Here is a 27,014-nt window from a genome sequence, read left to right on the forward strand (position 1 = left end):
GGCTCATTGCTGTAGGCTATGTTTATATATTGTACTTTTGTGCTTATGTTTTTTTTATGTACAATGTAGGCTAGCTGACAGAAAGCAACAAGTTCGGCATTTTTTTAAGTTGTGACAGTTTTCTTGTTCATAAAGTACTATTCTATTCTATGCTATTCCATGTTTCAATAATACCACAAATGAACCTGCTTTGTAGGTAATATTTTCCCTAAAATTTTTAAGCATTCTAACTATCAGACGGAAATGAGCTTTTACGGGTAAGCAAGAAAAATTCATCTTCTCAATGAAATGTTGGTTATAGAATCGAAAAATTACGTAAATCCTTACTTCTTTGTGTTTTAACTTGAGTGTCAAGCGATTTTGGTAGACAGTTAAATGTATTAAAAATAATCGGACACTATATCTCCTATTGTTATCATTATGTTATCTATATCTCCTATTTAGATGATGTGATAGTGAAGTTTGGAAAACCAATATTAAAAAACAAGAAACGCCAATGTTTTCTCCCAGCATCTCTACCGATCAGCAGACCTATCAGGCATCAAAACGAACAGTCAAACAACCCAACGTCAAAACAAAACGAAATCTTGCAAATTCCTTTGCGTCCTATTCCGTTAGTGCATTTGACAAGTGACCCTTTCTTGCGTCCGTTATTAACCGTGAAAGTAGCTTAATTAAGGGCTTATTTTCGAGTCTTGTGATTGCTATTTAAACAAACTAAAACAAATAGCAATTAGTTATGCCTTATTTCATCATCTAACGCTTATTCAGTACTGAAAAACACATTGAATAATAAACCCGTATAGTCTGAAAAGATTTCTATCAGGGTAATCATTTGGAACACTATATACATTTGTGAGGTTCTCTGCAATAAAACATTTCTGAACCAATTGCTATTAGTACACCCTACCGTGATAAAAGCTGTCCATCCAAGGTTTTAGCAGAACTTGCTCTATGGAGGATGACCTTGTCAAAGTTGCAGCTCCATCAATTCTGATTTCTATATCTTGAGAGTTAAATGTTTTTCCACTTCCTATAAAAACAAAATTTTGACACCTTGCTTCCACGTTACAAGAAAAGTTTTTATTATTATTATGAAGTTATATTTCAATAAAGTGGCTTGGATTTCACTAGCCCACAGCTTCACAACATTTCTACTCTTAATTTTATAATTAAAAAACAAAAGATACTTCATCACAGATAATGAATCTAGACATACCTTAGAGCATCCAAAAATTAACATGTTGCTCTAGATTTAATACTTTTTGTTTCCTGAAAAGAAATAATCTGAACAAAACCAAACAGTTTCTAGTTCTGATTGTTCAATGATGGACGTAGAACGTTCAAAGAAATTTTCTAAACGTCATATTAAATTTCGGGATGCCTTAGCTAACTACTATAACGAGCGAACAGAATGAAAGGTTTACAAAACGAAGAGGGAGGCTATATATCTAATGAATTGTGCGTGTTCGTTTTTTGGCATGACATTTCTTGTATGTATTCAGAGCTATTCTAAATCTGTCAAAGTGGAAGTTAAAATTGAAAAAAAAAATAACAACACAAATAGACAAATTAAAAAAAAAAAATCAAAAAAAGAAAGTTAAAAAATCTTGACTCAACGGAAAACAAGAAATGTAAGGTAAAAACACACGTGTGAGAACCAGAAAATTTTGTAAGCTGCCATGACTTTGCATTTGGTGTTCTGACTATTTCACATTCAAAAGATAAAGTATATTCATTGATGGTTTCTTTCTTCTGCATAATTTGTTTTAATTATGCAGAAAACCCAAAGGCAGAATATTTCTTGATTGGTTAGGGCAAAATATCCTTTCACCTGACAAATAGCTTCCCTCAAAAAACACTTAATAATATTCCAAAGGCTTGATTTCGGTATAGATTTTCATTATTTTTAAATAAGTTAGAACAAGAATGAAAAGACACAATATTCAAATAGATCAGAATATGTATATATCAGAAAATTGGCAGAAGATATCCCACGAAAACGCTACAATTAACTTGAAGTTCAAGAATGTAGTAATTCTAAGAAGCTATTATGCTCTTTGTTGCCTTCATTGGCCTATTGTTATGTTTTTTTCTTCTAATGCTATGATAATGAAAAATACACAATTTGACACAAAAAATGTTTTTAACTAAGCTGAAATTTTACATGAGCCCTTCACGGCGTGAGATCATGGTACACCCACTCTAATTGGTGGATAATTATGATTGTTTAAGCTTTTAATTTCTGCTTATTCTGTTAGGCATGGTAATCAGATCCTGCAGTTACGGAATTTCCTCGCTGAGCGAATCTCGTTCGTTATCCATTTGGGATCATAATACAAATTTTTCACATTTTATTTCGACCATTGGCCTTATCTCTAGTGGAATTGATAGCGAAATTTAACTTTTTCAAAAACCAAGACAAGTCCAGTTATGTAATAGAAAAGTTGGCAAAATAAAAAGAAAAGATGTAATATGCAGAAAGCGTACCAGCAGTGATATTGGAGGCAAAGGTAATGTCCAAACATTTTGTTCCTCATGTTCGTCTTGCACATACCAGATGGTCCTTGATTTTACATCGCCACCTGGCTTTGTGATGCATATCTTAAGAAGTTCAGCGTCAGGGTTGTAATTGCAGTTCCAAGTAGTCGCAGTAACAAATAATTGAAGTCACAGTCGCAAATTTTCGTAGTCACAAGTAGTCACAAATACAAGCAGCAGTTGCATACAAGCAGTATAAGCGGCAGTTAGAGTTGAATTAATAATATTGGTAAAAGTTCTAACAGCAGTTGTTGTATCCCTGAAAGATTCAATATAATGCCCTCAGTTGATCCTGTGATGGTGCTGACACACCCTTTTGACAACCTTCTTGTATATATTGCGCTTTGATTTGGTTTAACATACACCCCAATATCTTCGGAAAGTTTCATCTTAATTCCCATAGTCATTCCGGGATATGTTGCAGATGTGCCCTTTTAATATCTATATTTAACTAAAAATTCCCCTCAACATTTTGTGAAAGCTATACATTATTGCCTTTATCGGCTCTTAAGACATTGCAAATACAGCTTATAACAAATTTGGATTAACATTATGAATTTTGATTTAGTTCAACATTTTTTAAGAAACATGCTTGGAAAATTCCAACGTAACGGCTCCAGATGTTACAGTGATTTGTGAATTTACCCTTTCAATAATCTGGTATACAGAGTATCATTCTATTTAGTTTTATATTACGTCAACTATCCATAAAAATGAAACTTAATGCCCTAATCTATTCCTAAGACATTATGTCTATCTATCTTGACAACCTGGACTCTACTCTAACAGAGTCAAAATGGCTATTGCTGAAACAACATTTCGGAAACAAGCATTGTACCTTGTGATTTAGTTCGGAAATTTTAAGTTGATACACTCATCTGTCCTTGAGCTATTCCTGAAAATACTTACTAGAAACAAACAGATAGAGAGCACCTTATGATTTAGTTCGGAAGCAGCAGGAACTTTTCCTAGAATTTTCTACTTTATGGCTTATTTCAGTGTTGAGATATCTTATCTTTGCCAATTTTACAACTTGGATACCCTTAAACTATTTATATTTAGTTCATTAGCCATTAACAGCAGAAATGCATCAGTTGTAGCAGAAAAAGTAGCAGCACTAGCAAGCATATCGCTACACTAGAATGAAACTATCTTACCTCCAAATGTGCTACGAATCAAACTATCCCATGTCCAAAAATGGAAAAAATCGATTATTAGTCTATCTTGTGCTAAATTATGTGCTGAATCCAAATTTGCAGTCCGAATTGGCCCCACGCCGCTAGAAAGCCTTTTTCTTTCTTATCCGATGTTGCAAATTTGCTTTTCTCACACCGTGAAACTATTTTATGTCCTTATTTGGACTTGGGCTAGTTTCAAGCAGTAAATTTTGATAAGTTGCAGGGCATAGGATAGTTTGCCTGGACTTAGGATATTGCCATTCTAAAGTATCGATAGGTCTTTTTGGACATGGGATAATTTGATGGCAACGTTTGCCTTCACCACCATCAATATTTATAGTAAAAATTTGCAATTATGAAGGAAGGGTGAAGTTGCAAAATGAATAGAGGAAGAATACTAATGGAACTAGCTAGAGAGAAAGCCAGGAAAGGTAAGAGAAAATTATCCGATTCTTATTCTTGTTCCTTTTTTGTCTTTTCAATGTTACTATAACATTAGACAGTAGACCATTGAGGTATTGTGCTTTCCTTATATATTGTGGATTTCTTCAGGTCCCCTCTGGTGCACTCTGGCCAGTCACGTCAGCTCATTCCTGGGTAGAGCAGTTAACCACAAACCCTGAATTTTGGATACCCTAAGCCAAACGTTTGATATATCTATCATCTAACGCCGTATCATCTAAGCAGAGGCATAGCCTATTCCTAGCGCCGGATACACTATGCCAAACGTTGGATACCTGTTGGCACTCTAACCCTGACCTATCTCACTATGGGTGAAATCTGATTGGTTTATTTTTGAGCTTCAGTACTCATCAATAAATCATCAATACTTTATTGGCAACAAGTATCCAGCGTTTGGAACAGGGTATCCAGCGTTAGGAATAGGCCAGCGTTTGGCATATGGTATCTATACCAAATGCTGGATATATCCAACGTTCTGCAAAGAGTATCCGAAAATCAGGGATTTGTGGCAGACTGGAGTAGAGTACCTAAATGTTTGGTAGCTGCCATCCCTGAGCTATCCCCACCACTGGCACTGTGCCCACTGTAACTGAGGGATTCTATTTTACAATATCTGATCTACTATTAAAGTATTATTTGACCTTTCCACTAATACTGATAAGGTTTTACTGCTCAGACACAATCTCTTAGGTCAAACTTTACATCGTCCCTTCTGCCTGTTCACTAGCTCTACAGTGGGGAATATGAAATGGTCGATGTGACTACTAAAATGTACCGGACAACCTGTATTTCTGGTGGACAGTGGCGTTAATAGGTTCAAATAAGCCATGATTGCTCGGATGTTGTAAAAAAGAGTGAGATTGTAGCTTGTAGCTCTAACAACTTCAGTCTAAATATTTTTTAGAGTAGGATTTATAGGTTTACAAGTCCATTAGTAGTTTACAAGTATTCTAGAATTCCTGGATACAAGTCTTCTAGACTTCCTGGATACTGCCCGTTTGTTTTATAGAGTTTGGTAGTATTAAGTGAACTGAACTGAATAGGCTGAATATTTGCAGCATATAAATAGTAAACATAAAGAAATACAGTATTGTCAACACCTGTAATTCAGTGACATCAGATTTTCTCTAAACATCTAACGAGGCAACCTTTAAATCTGGCAACAACTTAAACAACATAAAAAGCTTATTTTATTTAACTCACTGTTGCTGCAGTTATTGGGGTTTCAACATAAGATTTGACTGCCCTAAAAAAACAGTACTTATGTATGACATTGCTGTAACAATTTTTTTTTCCAGGTTCGGCTGTGACAACAACTACTGGCAACAAATCTGACTGCAACTCTAACACTAATTATTTGAGTCACCCAAAAACCTCAGGAATTTACTCAGGAGAGTTGGGGGGAATGCTATGGGCCATGACCACAGAAGCTGGCAGCTCGATTGAAATGAATGAAACCCGTGCAGATTCGCATTTGACAGTAGAGACTAGTCTTGATCTGGGAATGATGCAGTGCATTTCTGACGCTCCTCATGTGTCACACACTCCTATTCTGAATCTTGACGTGCGCTTTCAAACTAATGAGCAAGGCTCTAGTGCAGATGTTTCTGTGCATAACGATTCTGACTTAGGTGCAAGCGAAGCTACCATTCAGGATGAATCCGAGAACTTTTGTGAGCTAGGCATTACTGGTGCTGCATCTGCTTTTGAACTTAAAGGAATAAAAGAGAATGGGAATGCCTCTGCTAATGAACGTAGTGGAATAGAAGAGACTGGGATACCTCTGCTAATGAACTTAGTGGAGTAAAAGAGAATGGAAATACCTCTGCTAACAAACTTAGTGGAATAGAGGAAAATGACAGTGCGTCTGCTGGTGAACTTACTGTAACAGAAGAAAGTCCTACTGCCCAGGGGAAGAAGAGGAAGAGAAGACCTTCCAGCTGGAAAAGATAGATAGAAAAGAAGAAGTTGAATGCTGGCATCAAACACATTAGTAGCAAAGGTAAGACTGTGCCAGAAAGGACTATGAAAGGGCCTTGTAAGTGCAAGGTGATGTGTTATGAAAGAATTCCGGAAGAGACTCGAATAAACATTTTCAGGTCTTACTGGGAATTGGGTAATATTAATAGACAAAGAAACTACATACATTAGCAAGTTAGTCAAGCCAAGAAAAAAAAACGTTCTAGGATACGTGAGAGCGATAATGATAATCATGAAGAAGGAACAGAGGGAAATAACAATGAAACTGAAAAAGCAGAGAGGAGGGTGTTTTCAGTAGCGTATTCCTTGTGCATTAATGAGGAACCGGTGAAAGTCTGTCGACTGTTTTTCGTAAATACGTTAGGAATTTCTGAACATATGGTGAAAACTGCGTTGAAGAAAAAAGTGCATGGTACGGGAGCTGCGAAAAGGGATGAAAGAGGTCGAAAAGAGGAATCCCGCAGATTCACCGATACGAGAGAACTTAAATCATGCAGGGAGCATATAAAACTTTTGAAAAAAGCCCCAAGTCATTACTGCAGAGATAGATCTAAATCTCAGTATTTGGAAGATGGGATCAAAAGTCATGCTCACCTTTATTGACTATATCGAGACTTGTGCCTGGAAAACAATAGACAAGTTGCAAGATCCGAGAAATACAGAGAAATTTTTCAGCATGAGTTCAATCTCAGCTTTTTCCGTCCCAAAAAAGACCAATGTGACAAGTGTGTTGCGATGGAAAATGCTAGCCCTCAGATGAAAGAACAGTTGACTATACAGCACAGTGAGCACATCAGAAATACGGAAGAAAGTAGAAAGTCTATGGCAGAGGAACAAGAGAGAGGAAAGATGGACCTTGAAAGGATTATCATAGCGTGCTTTGACTTGCAAAAGGTCCAATAGTGTGCGCGTGGAGAAGTTTCTTCTTATTACTATAAGTCGAAACTTCACTGTTACAATCTCAGTATTTATAACTGCAATACTCGGGAAGGAAACTGCTACATGTGGCATGCAGGCACTGCTAAAAGAGGTTCGTCAGAAATCGGGAGTTGTGCTTACAGCTTTATTGTGAGTATGGTAGAGAAAGGAGCAAAAGAATTCGTTTTCATAAGTGACAATTGCGGAGGACAAAACAAGAACAAGAACCTTGTTTCCCTTTATTTACACTGGGCCAGTAAATTTAAGATAGTAATTACTCACTTATATCTTGAAACCGGGCACAAGCAAAATCAAAACGATTCGGTCCATGCTGTCATCGAGAGATTTGCTAAGAACCAAACAGTGTATATGCCTTCTCAGTGGTTCCAGATTGCAAAAAGTGCATGATTGAAGAGTCCTTACAAAGTAAAGGAAATGGGAATCTCTGATTTCTATGATCTTGATAAGCTATGTAGAGAGACCAGTGATAATTTTAACGTCGATATCAACGGGGTTAAAGTGAACTTCACAGAAATCTGAGTGTTGAAAGTTATTACACATTGCCTGACATGATTAGTGTTCGGACCAGCTGGGCAGCTGAAGACATCAAGATGATTGAAACAATCAGGATGTCAAGAAGGGGAAAGCTTCAGCGAAGAAGTCAGCTGGGTCGTACGATTTACAAAAGCTGTATTCTGGTCCAGTTCCAATTCGCGAAAGAGTGTAACGCGATATTCAAGATCTTTGTAAAAAAGAAAAATTGATTCCTGAAGCTTACCACCAGTTTTTCTGAGACCTTCCGTTCGACTGTTTAAAAGAAGGTTCTGCGGAGTCGGATGATTCTGATTAACTTTGTTTTATTTTTCTCTTTTGATACTTCGAATAGTAATTTTTTATTTTGTCATACTTTGAATATGAATTAAAATAATATATGGTGAAATATTTTATATAATATGGACATAGGATGGACTGTGCCTTCCTTCAGCATGGCTTCTCAGATCTGTAACTATTCTATGTCCAAAAATTGGACTTAGGATTGTCTCGTTCTGATATAGATAATATGACTACCATCCTATATCCAGTTTTTTTGACGTTCTGACCTAAGTAGGTCAAAAATATCTTCACTAATACATAGCCAATACAAAAGAAACTCTACAGTTCGGTTGTTCCCCTATAACCTCTTTTTGAAGTACTGGAAAAATAATCTTAAAAACTTCAAATAGATCTCCTGAAAAGTAGCGGTTTTGGACGTAGGATAGTTTTAATCGACGCCCATTTGGAGGTAGGATTGTTTCATTCCAGTGTAGCGATATGTTACTTTTGGTTGGTTTAAAATCCCCCTGAACAAGCACTCGGAGTTTCCACTTCAAACTATAAGCAGTTCCTAGGGAAAAACTGTTGTGCCCTTTTCATAACCTGAATCCACATAGAAATTCGACTTAGTACAGGATCCCCCTTTTGAATAATAGTGAAGAGGATAAAACTTTAAAAACACCCATAGAGGGTACATCTAAGGTCACTAGCCCCTCAAAACACAGGTGCTATTGATTATTGATCTATTGTGCACACGTGGTTGTTAATTGGTACTTTAGGGATAATTTTTTCATAGAGTTTTCTTTTTCTTCAAGATCTTTTCCATTCAGGGGTGCTAGTCAAATGGGGAACCCCCGGATTTTTTCCTACGTGACATTTTTTTCTCGAGACGTTTGTTTTACTTCTAGACTTCTTTTCTTTTGTGACTTTTTTTCAAGAGGTTTTTTTCTTGGAAAAAATCTTTTGGAGGTTTATTTTTTTCTCGAGATGATTCATCAAGGCATTCTCAAAACTGCTTACCCAAGATGTGTTTTTATTCTGGAACCCATATAAATCATCATTAAAAGTTTTTGTCAGGTGTAGTAATCAAACGTAAGACCAGATATTTTCACTAAAAAGACGCGTTATTTAAGTGAGCCCACAATTCGTCGTTATCTTTATGTTCTTAAAAATATATTCTATGTAATAGGCTTATTGATCTTAATGAGAAATTCCCCCCTCTTTCCCTTCTCTGTAAGGTATGGATTGTGTCTTTTTATCTCATGAAATAATTCCCAAGGAAGGGAGAATTCAATTACTCGAAATAGGTTTCCGCAAGGAGATCCTACTGTTTTATATTTGACGAAAATATGGGTGTTGCACCATAGTTATGTAAATCTAAATGAGAATGATGGTTAAAAATAGATGCTGTCATTTAATCGGTCTATTGCCCAAAGGTAATTTAGAAATTAAAGGGAACCATGGAAACGTACTATGATTATTTGTGAAACCTGTCAACGATTTTTTTTTAAAGTGATAGCATAAGATGACCATTCAATTCCTAATTTTTATTTGATTAAGAACGCAAACCTAGTGCAAATTTTCTGTGGCCCCATTGACGAAAATGATGAAACCACTCGTTGAGATAAAAAAAAAATCAATTACCATCCATGGACAACAGATTCTTTATGACTCCATGGCACTCTGTGCACTCCATGGCACTTTTGATGGAGACAACACTTTTAAAGTGACCATTATTTCGTAATTTTCATTTTATTTCAAACTTAAGACCTGATACAAATTTTCTGTGTAAATATCCCTTTGAAGCAAATCTCATCCAAGCACAGAGAGTTTTTGAGAACAGGACAAAAATTGATGAGTTTATTTTGTAATCCATCGGATTTTAACCTTTATCCTGGATTTTTAATCAGATCAATGGTTTTACATTTGACGCTAGTTATTTTCTTATAGTGACATATAGATACCAGCCAAACCGTGCCCAATATTATTTGCAAAAATTGCTCCTCAAGAATTAATCCTAGAGAGCTAGTCTAGAATCACAAATCCTCTAATCTGACAAACATTCGAAAGTGCCCAATGTTGTCCCTCCATAGAGCTTCAACATATCAATGAGTTTCATGGTAGCGAACACTGCACCTGATAAATCATTTAAAATGGGATTTTGAGAAGGAACTTGTGATCCTTCCCAAACCAACCCAAAGGCCACTCATGCGTTAACCTTCAAAAGGGGTCCCCGTAACACTTTAAACCTCCACCCCAATATTTATAAATTACATGCTAGTGAAAAATTCAGAGAGGGAGGCTGTGATTTCCCTTGCCCCCATATGGGTCAATGTTCTGGTCTTGGGAAGGCATACGGAGTTTTGAGCTCTACTAATGTTAATTTCTGCGAGTTTGAATCCATTTTTACCTTTGTATTAACCTGACTCTGTGTGTTTTTAGGTCTTTTGTCTCTCACTTTCACTATGCCCGCGTGTCTGAGTAGTTGCAACTGTTTGCTTCTCTCTCTCTCTTTCTCTCTCTCTCTCTCTTCGTTTCTCTCTCTCTATTCGTGCCCGTCTTTTCGTGTTTGTATGACTTACTCTGTGTTTATAACTTCGGTAAAAGCCCTGTTAACCTATTTCAGATTCTAATTAATTTCTTATGAACCCACTAGTAGTATCTATGTCTCTGAAATTTTTTCTTTAAATTTCTGACTGTTTAATAGACATTCTAAACGCTCCAAATGCCAGCGAACCTTAAAAATAATGGAAGCATAACAAACTAATGCATAAAATATTTTTATTGAAATGGCGACATGTAGAATATCGTCATGAAACTACAAGTGAATGCTTTGAACCCTTTCTATCAAATTCTCCATTGTGTTTTTTCTTGACATAGCAGATATTCAAAATATTCAAAAGTCCACAAAGAGGCCAAACATTCTGAGTTCCAAGAATTCTAAGTCCAAAAAAAGTTGTGGGCAAAAGTGGGGGAAGTACATTAGGGGCTGTGGAGGTTGGGACATCGATTACCAAGGGCTGTCATATTATTGCTTAAAATATATTCAACTTTATGCATATTCCAATAGTAAACAACACTTTCAAAACAAAAAACATTTATTTATATATTTTTGTCACGACTTGAATGTTAAGTATAATAATAACTGTACATTGCTTTTATTCAATGAAGATCTAATATTTGCTAATCATGTCCTGACGGGAATATCTAGATCGATTACCAAAAAGTGTTCGATACCTGTCTTGGCAGCTGAAATGCATGTAAATAAATGCTCTAGGTTAGTATAGGCACGCTTTATTATCCAAATAATGTGTGAAATCTGTGGTATATGTTGGCTTTAGCGCTCAAATATGGCTGTATCTTTTGTATCAATATTACTAACACTACTGACAAGGCATCCATTAGCCAAATTATGAAGACAAAGCTCAGATTAAAAAATATCTTTCTTTTCTTCGTGTACAGAGAATTGAGTTTCTCGTGTACAGAGAATTTATTTTCTTGTACTGAAGAATAATTTCTTCAGAGAGAAAATCTTTGGAAACGTTTTGCTGAGCTGTCCACTGTTGATTTTTCTCAAGTTGTTACATAAGAGTGGAATTTGTTTAGTCACGATTTTTGCTTGTCCAAGGAACGAATCTTAAAAAAATAAAAAAAAAAACAACAAGTTTTTTATAACTGAGAGTAAGGAGCGACATTAAAACTTAAAACGAACAGAAATTCCATATTTTTGTAGATAAGAGCTTCAAACTTCTACATTCGAGTTCTCTGATATGCTGAATCTGATGGTGTGATTTTCATTAAGATTGTATAACTTTTAGGGTGTGTTTACCCCTATTTTATGAAACAAGGCAAATTTTCTTGGGCTCGTATCTTTTGATGGGTAAGACTAAACTTGATGAAACCAATATATTCAGAATAGCATTAAAATGCATTTTTTTTATGTAACTATTGGTACCAAAATTCCATTTTTTAGAGTTTCGGCTACTATTGAGCCGGGTCGCTCCTTACTACAGTTCGTAACTTCGAAGACCACACTGCCTTTCCATGACGAAAGTAAAACAGTTCAAAATAGGGATGAAACCTTTTAATTGATAGTTAATATATATAAAAATTATTTAACTGGATATTTGGAACACATAGACAGTGTTCATCATCAGCAGTAAAACTAAAACAGTTAGTTACTGCTCACTGCTTAGTTACTGCTTAGTTAGTTTTACTGCTGATGATGAACACTGTATATGTGTTCCAAATATCCAGTTAAATAATTTATATATATATTAACTGTCAATTAAAAGGTTTCATCCCTATTTTGAGGGATGAATATATGTTCCAAATATCCAGTTAAATAGTTTTTATATATATTCACTGTCAATTAAAAGGTTTCATCCCTATTTTGAACTGTTTTACTTTCATTACTACAGTTCGTTACCACGAACTGTTTTATTGGACAGCTTAAGAAATGAACCTTCAATAAGAAACCGTATTTATTCTCCAAGATTAACTCCTGGACCTGCTATTGATAACCTCTTTCCTAAAACGTGAAGCCGCAGAAAATTGAAACACTGGAAAAAGGTCCAAAATCTTCTTTTCTACTGATCACTGGTACAATACGATTATCCTTGAAAAAAAAGAAAAAAATAATAATGAAACAAATAAACACGCATCCATGATTACACATTCTGACAAAAAGTGCGAAATTCCACATTTTTGTACATAGGAGCTTGAAACCTGTACAGTAGGGTTTTCTGAAATGCTGAATCTGATGGTTTAGTTTTCATTAAGAATACTTGGTGTTTTGGGGATCCCCCTCTTTTTAAGAAAGTTGGGCAATTTTTCTCAGGCTCGTAACTTTTGATGGGTACCATTAAATTTGGTTAATTTGACATATTTTGAATAAGCATCAAAATATTATTCTTTTGATGTATCCATTTTTATCAAGACTTAGCGTTTTGATTACTGTTGAGCCATATCGTTTCTTATTTGCAGTTTGTTATCACGAACTGTTTTAAAAGCCGTATATATAAGACACAGAGTCAGCTCACTTTACATCTGACTCTTTCCACTCTTTTAGTATTGACTTTGACGTGAGGGTATACTGGGTGTGGTGGGGAAAAGATATGCTCTTGAAAAATCAGATTTGAATAATTACTTTTGATTTATTCAAGCTCCCCCCACAATTAAAGATTCTAGGTAAATTTCAACTTAAATTCTTTTACGCTCCTTGATATCCTTTTATTTTTATTTTCCGTTGATGTTTGAAAAATCTATCACATTGTTCAAAATACGTGTGGCAATGAATAAAAAGCAAACAAAACAACAGTATTTAGAAAGCTTACGTACGGAAGGGGTGGGCAGTAGCCTACCTCTATATTTAGTAATTTCTCTTCGTTTAAATTTTGGATTAAGCATTCAGTTTATTTTGTCATTTTGTTTATGTTGTTTTATTTACGATTTGTTTGTTGATCTATACCAGTATCTATCATCTTTATATTTTATGTACTTTTTTATTTTAATTTCTTTTGGTTTTTAATTTCTTTTATTTTTTGTTAGAAATTTCTGGCTATTTTAAGTGTTGATTATTATAACCTTTATTTCTGCTCGTCTTAAATAATAAAATGACTCTTAGCTTTTCTTTGGAAAACTTCTTTTGCGGTTATTTTTTTTAAATTAACAATAGAAATAGAGCATGCAATTTTGCAGATATTTATTTTTCATCTTTAAACTTGACTTTTAGATATGTTTTGTGTTATGCATGACTCATACAAACTGGTCTAGTATTCTAATTCCAGTAGGAAAGGAATACACAGAATCTAGATTTTCAGAAGAAATGGTATGAATTCAGAACATACACCGTTTCCAGTTTTAGCAAGCCATTTAATACTGTGATCCCGCTTTTTAAATTTAACAAAAAAAAAAAAAATCTCAAGAAGATTATATATAGTCCAACCTAGGATGGCATGAATAATTCTCGTAGAACATCTCCGGATTTTCATAATCTAAAATGTAAAAACGTTTCGAAATATTTTTAGAACATTTACATAATCTATATATAATCCATGCAAAGCAAGAACACCAAACAATATATCACAAACCTATTAAGTTGATCCCACTTTCCCAGCTATTTTGACGAACGTCGATTAGAATATCCGGTAGGGATTCAGGTGTTTCACTTCTTGGCGCTCGAGGGAGTCTCCGTCTTGATAGACTAGCGGGAATTGGAAATTGTTCTTTCCCTCTAAAAGATTCACGTCGGTGTCTCCTTAAGAACTGTCTAAAACAAGATGGTCACTTAGAAGGATGGATCTAATTAGTGGCTATAGAGATAAGTATTACCGGTTGACACAAAAATTGGGAATACAGTCGTTAGACTATTTCGTTCACATGTTTATTTTGAATAATACTTTAGTATTTATATTTCTTGTTTTTAACTGAAACAAAAAAATCGTATAACCTTTGTATAGAGGGGCACCTTACGAAGGAAACTTAAACCCCATACAACGGAAATTTAAAATTTGTAGATTTTATGTCAGAAAGAAAAACTGTTTTTCATAACAATTTAAAATATACATCTTGGGTTCTTTTTAAGAATTTACGGATGTTAAACCCTCTTTTCAGAAAAATCTGTAAGAGGAAAATTTCGCTTTTAAGAAGAAGTAAAGATAGCATAAATGTAGGCAACATTTGAGTGCAATTTCTTCTCTTCCGAAGAAGTGCTAGTACTTAGCAGTGTCGGATATTGAAAATCCAGTGAAATGTAACGAGGACTATGCCTCCTTTTTGATGAATTATGTTGAACCAAATATTTTTGCATTTTTTAGAAAACCAAACTTAGCACCTCGGATGTATTATTTAATATACTTAGCCTTGTTTCTCTTGTGCCTTCACCTCAAGCTACCAAGCATCTTTTTTTCCAAGTGTCCAAGTGAATTACTAAAATGGCTAGGGATACCAGGAAAGAAGCAGACATTTGGTCTTACGTCACAAAAAAAGAAATACAAATGTAGTCGCCTAACATAGCAAGGACATCTGTCAATAAAATGGATTTTTCACGAAAAGACCTGCATATATTCAGTCACAATAATCAATTGGTCATAGCTTTGTGCGATAATCCCTTAATAATTTTTCAAAATTTTTGAGAAAGACAGACGATATTTTTCCTTATGGACTGAAAGTATTTATAATTTCTGTGTTTTCAAAGGGGCCATTCTGACTATTTTCTTGTAGATACCTTGAATACACACATATCTCAATAGACTATTTTAACAAAAGTATCCTATCATAGTCATTTTTTGGTAACTGTTTTCATATCAAGTTATTAATGAGAAACGTTCTGTTTTGTTGTCTTAATAAAATGAGCGTCAAAGATCAATATAGCTAGATTTGTTCCCAAAAAGCTTTCGTCGTGATGAAAATCTTATAGCCCTGCTTACATGATCTAAAACGTTAAATCAGATTCATAAAAAACATAAAATGTAGTTTTTTGCGCTAAGAATTGATACAACCAAAGTTTTCTTACAAAATTCGTTGTCCTTATTGTCTAGTAAACTAATTATCCAAGAATTAATCGTTTTGTCCTGTAAATTCTCCTTAAGATTTCGTGATCAGACAACAAATAATTGGTCCAATTTGGGGTGTCAGTGCCACCCAATTTTTCAAGTAAAATGTATTGTTAGATTCTCTTCGGCCAGCGTATATCTACCCTAATCTCTTTAAACGAGCAACTGTGAATTTTTTAAATAGTACTAAGGCTTCGTCCGGGCTCAGGCATATGGCACATGGTAGGCTTATATATATTTGATTCTCGCTGTCACTTGTCTTCTAGCCGCAGATAATGTGAAAATATCTTGATATTGTAGTGATATCACAGCTTTGAACCATTCACCCTTGGATAATTAAAAGTTCTTACTTAAAGTTCTGACCTATCTAGATGGTTTTTGAGACCAGGAATGTCAACATGCCTGTTTTCAGAAAAAAAACTATTTAGCCGAAATCGAGAAAAAATAAACGCATATGTACAGACTTATCGCTCGTTCATTTAATTAAACAGAACCATATAATTCCAATAAAAATAAGTTTTGTTGGTAGTATTAAATGCTTAAATTTCGTTGGTATGTTCTTCGTTCATCTTCAGGTGTTAGCAAAGCCAAGCTGTCATCTATCACGAGAAAAAGAACGTACAACATACTGTGACCAAAAACAGGTGAATGGAAGTTAACATCAATAAATTCAAAATTTTGCTCTTGCACTTTATGTATTGTCATCACAAACGCTCAGCCGTTTTTTGTGAAACAGACGTAAACGCCATTTTGAAGAAATTGAGATATTAGCACTTCCTACAGTAAATTTTCGAGTTCTTTCTATTAGTCCAATCTATGTTTGTCTAAGTTAAACGGTTTAGAAGGTGAACAAACGTATATCCACAAATTCTCTTGCTTTTACCAACTTTTCTTTTTGAAAAAGACGTATATCCTAAAACCAATCAAAGCTGATTCCTTTGTCACGTGGCTGGATATACGTCTTAGTCTCTTACTAAGAAAATGCACTTACGTCTGTTTCAAATGATCGTATTATAAACGTTGGTTGATATACATCTCTCTCAGTCGGATACTAGAGCACCGTTCGTCTTTAGAAGCTCTTCAATTGTAGAGCTAATTCAAAACTATTCAGGTTTTAGTGAACTTGTCTGAGTTCATCCAAAACTGTGCGAAGGAACATGCCTCAGAGAGCTCGGACCATGGTCCAAAGGGCTCATGACATAGCTGCCAAAAGGTAAAGAGAAGTCTGATTTGTCTTTGTAAAGTTTAACTGAAAAGGAATGTGATTGGGAATTTAGGTACCCATGACTTATTAACTTGAAGATGCTTGAAGACCCGATGCAAATGTGTTACTTTTCTCTTCAGCTATTCATGAATCACCAATTTTCAAATAGTGGAATTTCACTGTGGTCTGTGAAAGCTCTATCTGCTTTTGTCTGTGTTGTATCACGAAAAACAACTATTCCAAAGTTCACGAAAACAATTCACGAAAAACGACTGTTCACGCAGTGTGCCAAACTTCCTGGAGCTGACCACTCATCACAAAAAAGAAGCGTTTGTGCTGAGAATCGACTCTCCCGCTTGATAGTAGGATTTTGTGCTGTGAGGGCGACTTTAGGTATTCTGAATATTATATTAGGGCAAACAGTAAAAAAATCCCTTAACGAAACAAGCATAATAAAGTATATTTAGTTGAGTTATACAAATATAAGTTGGCTTTTCAGTTAAACTTTAGGATTGCTCGATTAACACTTAATTCACTCCAGTCTTGTTGTCTTACTTTTGCAATGCTGTTGGATTTATTGGTTTTACTATTTCGCTTGGTTTACTTCCCTTCTACTATAAGACAAGTGGTAATCGGGTTGACGGTCCTTTTGACTAAAATATTATGTAGTTCTTAATACATATGCCTTATCTGTTTTACAAGACGTTAAGTGGCTTGGAAGATAGGCAAAATGCTTTGTAAATTTTGCTTCCAGGCTGTTTGCTGTTAGTTGTTTGGAAGTAATCGGCAAGCAAAATTGGAAGTGATTGGCAAGCAAAAATGCTATAAATAGCAACTGTTCGGTAGCGATTTCCTGAGTTGGAATTATCTTTTTTTTAGGGCAAAGATTGAAATGCCGGATCTGTAAAGTTTCAGCCAGTCAACAATTCAAGAAATAAACGGTACTAGAATCATTGCAGAACATTGCGAAGCAAAAATTTCGCATGATAAAGAGATTGGTGACACGAACAAATCTCGATTAACTAAAACATACATTCTCATCGGGAGAACTGAGATGAACTCGGAGTATGAGCTGCAGCCGAAACATCAAGAAACCTTTGCTTTTTACATGTATCCAGAGCTTCTGGTATCCATCCGAGAAGTAGAAGATATGGACATTTCCAGGCTAAAATATATTCTTGCTGAAACAAATATGAGCTTTTCACCCCTTCTTATTCATACTTTGCGAGACAATTTAGACTGCTTCAGTCTTGCAGTATCAGCAGCATTATCAAGTGACATCTAAGAAGATCAGACTCTCTCGATGAATGCAACTTTCACTTTTTCTTCTATTCGAGTTGTCTCAGTTGACGTTGCTGAAGATATCCTGCCATTAGCATTGAATCTTGCAGTATTAGCATTATCAAGTGACATTCAAGAAGATCAGACTCTCTCGATGAAAAACACTTTGCTACTGAGCTATTTTGCTACTCTGCTACTGAGCTAGTTTTACTACTTGGCTACATGCTACTGAGGATGTTCTGCCATTAGCACAGGGACTATTTGACACTGAAGTCGGCCAGTCCAGGTCACTTATCAGTGAAAATGAGCTTAGTCCATCTACTCGTTCAAAAAGTTTGCGTATTCAGTCAGCTGCAGAACCAGTTATTGAGATTGACAACGAAGTGTTTTTGATCAAAGGAAGACCCACTCTCTCTTAGTGTGATTTAGCTTAAGTGTGATAAGCTTTAGTACTCACTTATTACCGAGTAGCTGCGAGAAAGGCTAAATCAATCCTTCTGGTCGTTTGAATTTGAGCAGAAACTCAAGTCGCTTAAGCCGTACATCACAGCCAGCAAGCCAAAGCGAAGGCGAGTCTAAATTGCAGAAAATTCTTCCATTATAACGAACAGATCTACAATGTTTTATCTCCCAGTTGATTCTGAACTGAAGCAGGTCTGCAAACAGACATTTTTGGCAATCCTGAGCTACCCCCCCCCCCAAAAAAAATCCAACAAAATCATTCAGCATGTTCTTCGCAAGTACGCAGAAGATCCTCTCAAACTCTGTGGAATGGTGAACAAATGAGGAAAGGCTGCGACAGAGCATACACAGATTTATAGAGAAGCACAAAGAATGCTCGTTAGACGACACATCATGACATTTGAGCCTTCTATGACACACTATAGGCGCGAGCACTGTCCTAACATGAAATATCTCTCAAGGGAAATTACTATTACTTTCTTAGTAAAAGATTTTAAAGAAAAAATCTTGGAGTGGAGATTGGTCTGAATATGTATCGAGAAGAACTGAAGAAATAACATGTCTCCTTGAAAATGCCTTCTATTGATGAATGTGATACCTGCTCACACGTATCAACCAAAATCAGTATCGGATCAGCCTCTGAAATTGAGGTAACAAAGCTGGAAAAGCATCAAGAAAAGTAAAAAAGTGAGCAACCTTTACGCTACTGACGCCGATCGTGTATTAAAAAGCACCGAAAGGGTTTAAAGCTTCAACTTGTGGAAGATCCTTCTTCTGCCCACGATGCCGTCTTCAAAAGACGCTTTTTTCATCAGTCATCTCCTTACCTTCAACGAGACCTTTGCATCAGTTGGGACAAGGAACTCGAATTGTCGCTCGTACTTTGTGACTTGGCACGAAGAAATTTCTGAAAGAAATGCGAAGAACATTGCAAGTGCTCTTCACAAATTCATTGAAGTTCAGGCTGCTCATTGAGTGGAACACATCATGCTGTACTGTGAAAACTGTACCGCCCAAAACAAAATTAGACACTACACACTGGTTTGGTTCACATTGTCAACGCCTCAGAAAGCACAATCAACCGAATTGATCTTCGTTACCTGAAAAAAGGTCATAGTCACATGAGTGCGGACACAGTCCATGCCAACATCGAGTCAAAGATTCGTCACACCAAAGTCGCATGCCCTTTTCAGAGCCTAAACATGCTGATTTTCAAGCCCGGGGAAAAAATGAAATCCTGAAAAATGTGCTTTGGAGATTCAGATTGAGGATGTCAGGAAGAAACACGAAAAAAATGCCATGTAATTTAACTGATAATGTGCAGGTTTTTGTCAGAGGCAAACAAACCATGTCCGTGAAAACTGACTTGGACAAACCTCCTCAAGAATGGAATTTCCTAGAGTGAAGGTTCGATTGTCAACTTTTCCCCTCGATGATGTCAAAGCCAAGAGGCGTACAGAGTGAAAACTTGCCGTCATACTTGAGAAGCTAGTTCCCTTGATGGCAAATTGAGTCAACCGCAATTTTTGGCAAAATATGCCAACGTCAACAGGGAGTGAAGACTTATTGGGGTCAATCAACTAGTGTTTACTTTCTTTATTTTTTATATCTTTTTTACTTGAAATAAATACATTTTCCATCACTTAGCTCTTCAGTAACTTGATGTATATCAGGCCTTGCCATTACTCGCGTGAACAGACGTATATCCAACTCATCATATAAGTAAAAGACTTATATCCAACTGACCAGAAAACTAAAGAGATGTATGTCCAATTTTCGTTTGTTCAGAAGGGTGTATGTTTTTCAAGTTCCTAGTGCAAGAGACGTAAGGACCAAATGGACAACTTCCCAAGTTCGGATATACTTGAAAAGCCGGCTATCGACTTGTGCAGTATCGAAAACCCCAAATTAAGTTTAAAAATCTTTACTACAGGCTTATTTGCTCTCCAGTGAAGTGAGGTTTCTGGAATTTTTGAACCCAGTTTTCTCGAAACTGTGTTTTTGGATATACGTCTCTTCCTCAAATTAAATAAAAAAAAACAAGTTTTTTAAATGAAAGCAAGGAGCGACATTAAAACTTAAAACGAACAGAAATTACTCCGTATATGAAAGGGGCTTTTCCTTCTCAACGCCCCGCTCTTTACGCTAAAGTTTGACTCTTTCCCTTAACTCTACATTTTAAAACAGTAAAAACTTTAGCGTTGAGAAGGAAAAGTCCCTTTCATATACGGAATAATTTCTGTTCGTTTTAAATTTTAATGTTACTCCTTAGTTTCATTTAAAAAACTTTAGTTTTTTTAATTTAATTTCTGAACGTTTTTGAATCAATGAATGTTTTGATTTTGGCTCTCCGCAGAGGAATAATTAAAAGGAAATTTGTATATTTTTTTTTGGCTAAATGGCTTTCTCATAATTTTGATCGAATGGTTTTGAGAAAAAAAGAGCGGGGGAGGAAGCCTAGTTGCCCTCCGATTTTCGGTTAATTAAAAAGGCAACTAGAACTTTTAATTTTTTACGAATCTTTTTATAAGTAAAAGATATACGTAACTTATAAATCAGCTTACGTAAAGAACTTTTGTATTCTTATGTTTTTATTACATATATGAGGAATACACATACCTGAATCACAAAAGCCGCAGAATAAATAGTCGAAATTACTAAAAATACTTTGGCATAAAGAGCGAGGTATTAGGAGGAGGTGAGCCCCTCATATGGGTAATAAATTCTGTTCGTTTTAAGTTTTAATACTGCCGCTTACTTCCAGCTGAAAAAAACTTTTTCATTGTTTTTTTTTAAGTAATGCTAGTAAATCCTGCGCTCCCTTCATGGAAATTTTCTTCCCCCATGACAAAATCCTCGATGGAGAGTTCCCCCAGCATATTCCCCTCTTCTAAACCACTGCCTCCAACCAAAAAATCCTCCTGAAAACGCCTGTACACTTCCCAATAACCATTACTATATGTAAGCACTGGTCAAAGTTTTGAACTTGTAAGCCCTCCCACGGGGACTGTGGGGGAGTAAGTCGTCCCCAAAGACATAGTATAAGGTTTTTTGACTACGCTGAGTAAAATGGCTATCTCAGAATTTTGGTTGACTTTAGGAAAATAAATAGCATGGGAGGGGGCCTAGGTGCCCTCCAATTTTTTGGTCACTTAAAAGGGCACTAGAACTTTTCATTTCCGTTAGATTGAGCCCTCTTGCAGCATTCTAGGACAACTGGGTCGATACGATCACCCCTGGGAAAAAAAAACAAATAAATACGCATCCGTGATCTGCCTTCTGACAGAAAATATAAAATTCCACATTTTCGCAGATAGGAGCTTGAAACTTCTACAGTAGGATTCTCTGATACTCTGAATCTGACGGTGTGATTTTCGTTAAGATTCTATGACTTTTAGGGGGTGTTTCCCCTATTTTCTAAAATAAGGCAAATTTTCTCAGGCTTGTAACTTTCGATGGGTAAGACTAAACTTGATGAAACTTATATATTAAAACTCAGCAATAAAATGCGATTCTTTTGATGTAGCTATAGGCATCAAAATTCCATTTTTTAGAGTTTTGGTTACTTTTGAGCCGGGTCGCTCGTTGCTACAGTTCGTTACCACGAACTGTTTGAAAACGGCTGCGCTGGTAGAAGTGGAAATTGATGTCATTGAACTTTAACACAAATCGACCTTTACTACAATAAAACTCAACTCGAAGAATATGAAATTATTTTCCTGATAGCTCCCCACTAATTACATTTACCTTAATCATGCTGTTACATAATCTATTAAAAACTGGGCAGGTCCCATTTTATGTTGCTTTTGAAATATCTTAGCTATGCATAAGCATAGCTATTGTATTTTTATTCATTTTAAAGTCATGGGGTGGCAAATATAGAGTCTTAAGTAAAATGAAATGCTCTGTGGTGAATTCTCTTTCTCCATCCTGTTTATTTTCACAGATTTTGAAATTATATTTTATATTATATTTTGCAAGATTTGTATTCTTCGTAGAGTGATCGAAAATTCTCGCATTTATTTCACTAACTTCTTTATTCAGCGAAGATAGAATAAAGCACTCTTAACACGTATTTTGAACCATTCACTTTAACACTAATTCTCTTATTACAGGATCATTGGTATTTGTAATTCCATCTGAAATTAGATAATCAGTTTTTAAGGGTTAAGGATTCGATTGCAAGAAAACGTGATCAAAAGCAAACAAAAATGCGATGGTCCAGATTTTTTAGATTCAATTGTGTTCACATATGCGACTTTCCCAAATATCTCTAATTTATCAGGTTCACTGATTATTTCATGAAGTTTTAGTTTTGCAATTTGAGCAACGAGGTTGCGGTGATCTTCAGTGGACTGCTCTATATATTCATTATCGTCAGACATAATACGTTCTGCTTCTTTTATCTCTGGCACAACAGGATTCCAAGTCATAGTTATAAAAAAAAAAAATTGTGGTTCCAAGGCCAAAAAATAGCAATGAAATTAAAGCATTGATCCGCATAGTAGCGTGTTGATCCGGTGAATAATTTTTCTAGCTTTACTAATTCGCCAACGACTACAATCTGTTTCGTAGCTAAGTCGTTTATAAGTTATGGAACAGCTAAGTTGTTTTCGGCAATAATAATTTTATCGTTAAATTTTGTCCATTAGATGAACTCATGTTCAACACGAATCTAAATAGTGACAATATATTGTTGGCAACGTTGTCGACCGAAATTGAGAGCATTTAAATCTAACCAACTCAGGTCGGGTGGTGTTAGACCTCGCTGAGAGAGGCTTTTGGCGTGTTTAGTTGAAAAAGCGTTAAGATAATGCACTAATTCATGCCGTTTTAGATATGGACGACTTGCATAAAAGGTTTGGTGTGACATAACCACGATCTATCCTAATGTTCCAGCTTGATTAAACAATGGGTACGAGAAGGGCTCCACAAGATGGATGGTATTTTTTAAACTGGCAACATTTTGCCACGTTATTTTACAACCATTTCATTGGACAAAAAATTCTACTGAGCATTAAGAGTGATAACACTGCATGCTTCATTACATGTAGGAGGGCTCAGCCATCTACAATCCTCAGCATTTGGTACGCTGAAAATGAACTGTAAGTCTAAAGGATGTTGTCCCACTGAAGCAGCATGTTGATTTAAATCATCCTCTACTTCTCCCATCGTCAGATAATCTTGGGGATAGTTGTTTGCGCCTTGTAGTAATTCTTCCAACAAATTCATTAAGCTACAAGAGGCCCCACAATTTAAAAGATGTACAAAGTGTCCGTCAACAGTTTCATTTGGGAGTTAAAAAGTACATTTGGCCATATAAAGGTGGTTAATAGTTTCCTAGAGTGTATGTAACTTCCAGGCCTATCGAAAAAGAAAAAAATTGACCCATTTTCAAGCCGACGTTTCTTACTCTCATTTTCACAAATAGAAATAGCCAAGATTTGTTTTGAATTCTTCAATTCTCGAACTATGTTTTCTTTCTTGTAATATGGTTTTGTCTGAAGCACTTCCCGCATTGCTTCTTGTATTTAAGAGTTGATATTTGGCGTTAGGAGTAAGTTTTGCTTTCCATTGCTAAATATTTTAAGTTACTGCAGCTTGAAATTTCGTTATTTTTTTGTACCCACAAAAAATTTCGCAGCTTTCTTTTAACTAAAGCTAATAAAAAAAAAATTTCCCCCAAAGAATAACATTTGACCATAGAGGTTATATACTCTGTTGGATATAGACTATAACAAGGACGCAGAAAATTTTTTTGATGTCACCCCATACAACCTAATCTATCTGATTAAGCTAGAGTTATTAAACTTATTGTAAAAGATTAAAGTTAATTTGGTTTTTTCTAAGGATCTTCATAAGTTGTTTCACACGTCAATGTACTCTTGGCTCTGAAAAAAAAATTAGCGCAAGTTGAAAATAGTTTGGAGAAAATTTTGCCCTTTTTGGGGAGAGGGAGAGACTTCTTTTTTTCTTGGGCATTGGTGTCTTCTTTGAATTAAAAATGGAAAAGTTGTGGCAAAGTCAAGTCATGGCTAATTGTACAAAAAGCCAAGACAGATAGTTCAATTAAGTGAGGATAAAAAGATGGCATTAATTTTCCATGGATTAATTGAGACAAATTAATTGAGTGTAATAAGCTTTGTATTGATCAGATAGATAGTTTTTTTTTTTTATTTTAGGAAGGATTGTATTCTCATACTGGTTATTTATAGGTTCCCCATACCATAGGAACATGCCTTTAAATTCCAAATTAATGAAGGAAAATATATTATTCGGCCCATTTTGGGGCCCCCTGACATCCTTCTCTGTCTTAATACAATGTTTAGTCCTCTTAGCCTAAGCAACAATTCTTATCAGTTACTATCGTGCCTATCAGAAAAGAAAAGTTTTTGTGCGATTTAACCCTTCTGGGTCCCGTTTCTTGGCGGAATAAATTTCCAAAATACATCTTTCTTGGCCCAGAAACACACTAATTATAGTGTGTTTGTAAGTAAGAAATATATGTTTTCTTGGCCCAGGGGATTGAGACTGCAGGTTAAAACTTATCAGGAATAATATGGCTTTGAACTGTTTTCAGTCTCTTTAACACCATTCTTCTTTTAAACAGAAGTTTGTGGTACTTTAGACCAAGCAATGATTCTTACAAGTTTTAAGTCAATTGAAACAATATTTGCGTTGCAATTAAGAGAAGGGTTTGTACTCTTTTAATAAAATGTTTCTTATACATTAGGATCCAATTCACCAGGAATTTTGGATGATGTTTCGAGCCGTTCAGCATAACAATTTTAAGCCTTTTTTAGGGATTATTTTCTATACTTTTTGGGACTTTTAGACATAAATTTCAACAAAAAAAGAAGAAAAAAGGAATTGTCTATGTTTTTAGATCCATGTGCCCAAAACCTATATTTTCTTGTGCAAAAATTTTCCCCTGAGGCAGCAGCATCCAAGCTTAATTTTTCAAACCATTTGAACTGGATATATGTTTAGGCATGAAAAGCAAACTGCTGAAAAGCATGGTCACTGAAAACGAAAATCTAGATAAATAACTTTTTGATGATTCTCCAAATTCTAACTCGATTGCAATTCGGCCCTTTTTTGGGCATTATCCTTGCTATACCGGACGATATTGCACTCTTCGCTCACGAATCAGAAGCTATACAACGCAATATAAATGAACTTGGGTGCGTGGCAAATGCTGTTGGACTCTCCATAAACGTTTACAAGACTAAATCAATGTCAAATGCGGTAAGGACTCTTGAAGGACTCTTCCTGACTTAGCTGAAGGACTCTTGGTCAACAATAAGGATGTTGAAGTAGTGAGAAAGTTCAAATATCTCGGCAGCATTCTTACGCAAGATGCCAATCCTGAAAGAGAAGTTCTGTGCCAAATAGTATCGTCTGGCTCTGCCAGACAATACTAGACGATATTAGCATTTCTATTCCAATCATTATAATATCTAGTATAAATTTACTATGAATCAGGAGATGTTATAGAAATTTATAAATAATGTAGATTTATATTTGCCAATCTCTTAAAACCGAAATAATCCTCACAAACATTATCAACAAAATTTCTAAGTGTTATTTCGAAGAAACTATATAAACATTCCGTGTTATTGTCACTTAGCCATTGTATGATTGTGAACGAAGTGCATGTTATTCCGAGTTAGTCAGTTTAACCCTTTCGAGACCGACGGGACCTTACAGTACCGGCATGTAAAAAACCTTTGGGCGTTTCTTAATTGATTGATAGCACCAGAATTGAACGATGTGCTTCAAGATGGTGTTAAGGTCATAAATCAAACAGTTCGTGGTAACGAACTGTAGCAACGAGCGACCCGGCTCAAAAGTAACCAAAACTCTAAAAAATGGAATTTTGATGCCTATAGCTACATCAAAAGAATCGCATTTTATTGCTGAGTTTTAATTTATAAGTTTCATCAAGTTTAGTCTTACCCATCGAAAGTTACAAGCCTGAGAAAATTTGCCTTATTTTAGAAAATAGGGGGAACACCCCCTAAAAGTCACAGAATATTAATGAAAGTCATACATTCAGATTCAGCGTATAAGAGAATCCTATCGTAGAAGTTTCAAGCTCCTATCTACAAAAATGTGGAATTTTGTTTGTTTTTTTTTTTTTTTTTTTTTTTTACAGAAGGCAGATCACGGATGCGTGTTTATTTGTTTTTTTTTTATGTTTTTTTCCAGGGGTGATCGTATCGACCCAGTGGTCCTAGAATGTTGCGAGAGGGCTCATTCTAACGGAAATTAAAATTTCTAGTGCCCTTTTTAAGTGACCAAAAAAATTGGAGGGAACCTAGGCCTCCTCCCTCGCTAATTATTCTCCCAAAGTCAACGGATCAAAATTCTGAGATAGCCATTTTATTCAATGTAGTAGAAAAACCTTATAACTGTGTCTTTGGGGACGACTTACTCCCCCACAGTCCCCCTGGGAGGGGCTACAAGTTACAAGCTTTGACCAGTGCTTACAAATAGTAATGGTTATTGGGAAGTTTACAGAAGTTTTCAGGGGGATTTTGGTTGGGTGGAGGGGCTGAGAATAGGGGGATACGTTGGGGGAACTTTCATTCGAGGAATTTGCCATGGGGGAAGAAA

General features: G+C 35.6%; 1 protein-coding gene and 1 long non-coding RNA gene across 9 annotated transcripts in view; one reads left to right on the plus strand and one right to left on the minus strand.

The window, feature by feature from the left end:
• The window catches only part of LOC136033052 (uncharacterized), a 342,211-nt gene that overhangs the window by 17,997 nt on the left and 297,200 nt on the right, over positions 1-27,014 (minus strand). For 3 of the 8 annotated variants that reach the window (XM_065713633.1, XM_065713632.1, XM_065713634.1), the window contains 2 exons: positions 13,985-14,163; positions 911-1,033 (listed from right to left, as the gene is read on the minus strand). In XM_065713633.1, coding sequence (XP_065569705.1) covers positions 911-1,033; positions 13,985-14,163 — 302 coding nt within the window. The other 5 variants (XR_010618844.1, XR_010618843.1, XM_065713638.1 and 2 more) reach the window with 3 other exon arrangements.
• Positions 1-27,014, plus strand: part of LOC136033055 (uncharacterized) — a 142,130-nt gene that overhangs the window by 2,277 nt on the left and 112,839 nt on the right. The gene's annotated exons all lie outside the window — the stretch shown is intronic.

The sequence above is a fragment of the Artemia franciscana genome, chromosome 11 (assembly GCF_032884065.1).
Source record: "Artemia franciscana chromosome 11, ASM3288406v1, whole genome shotgun sequence".
In the NCBI taxonomy this organism is placed as follows: Eukaryota; Metazoa; Arthropoda; class Branchiopoda; order Anostraca; family Artemiidae; genus Artemia; species Artemia franciscana.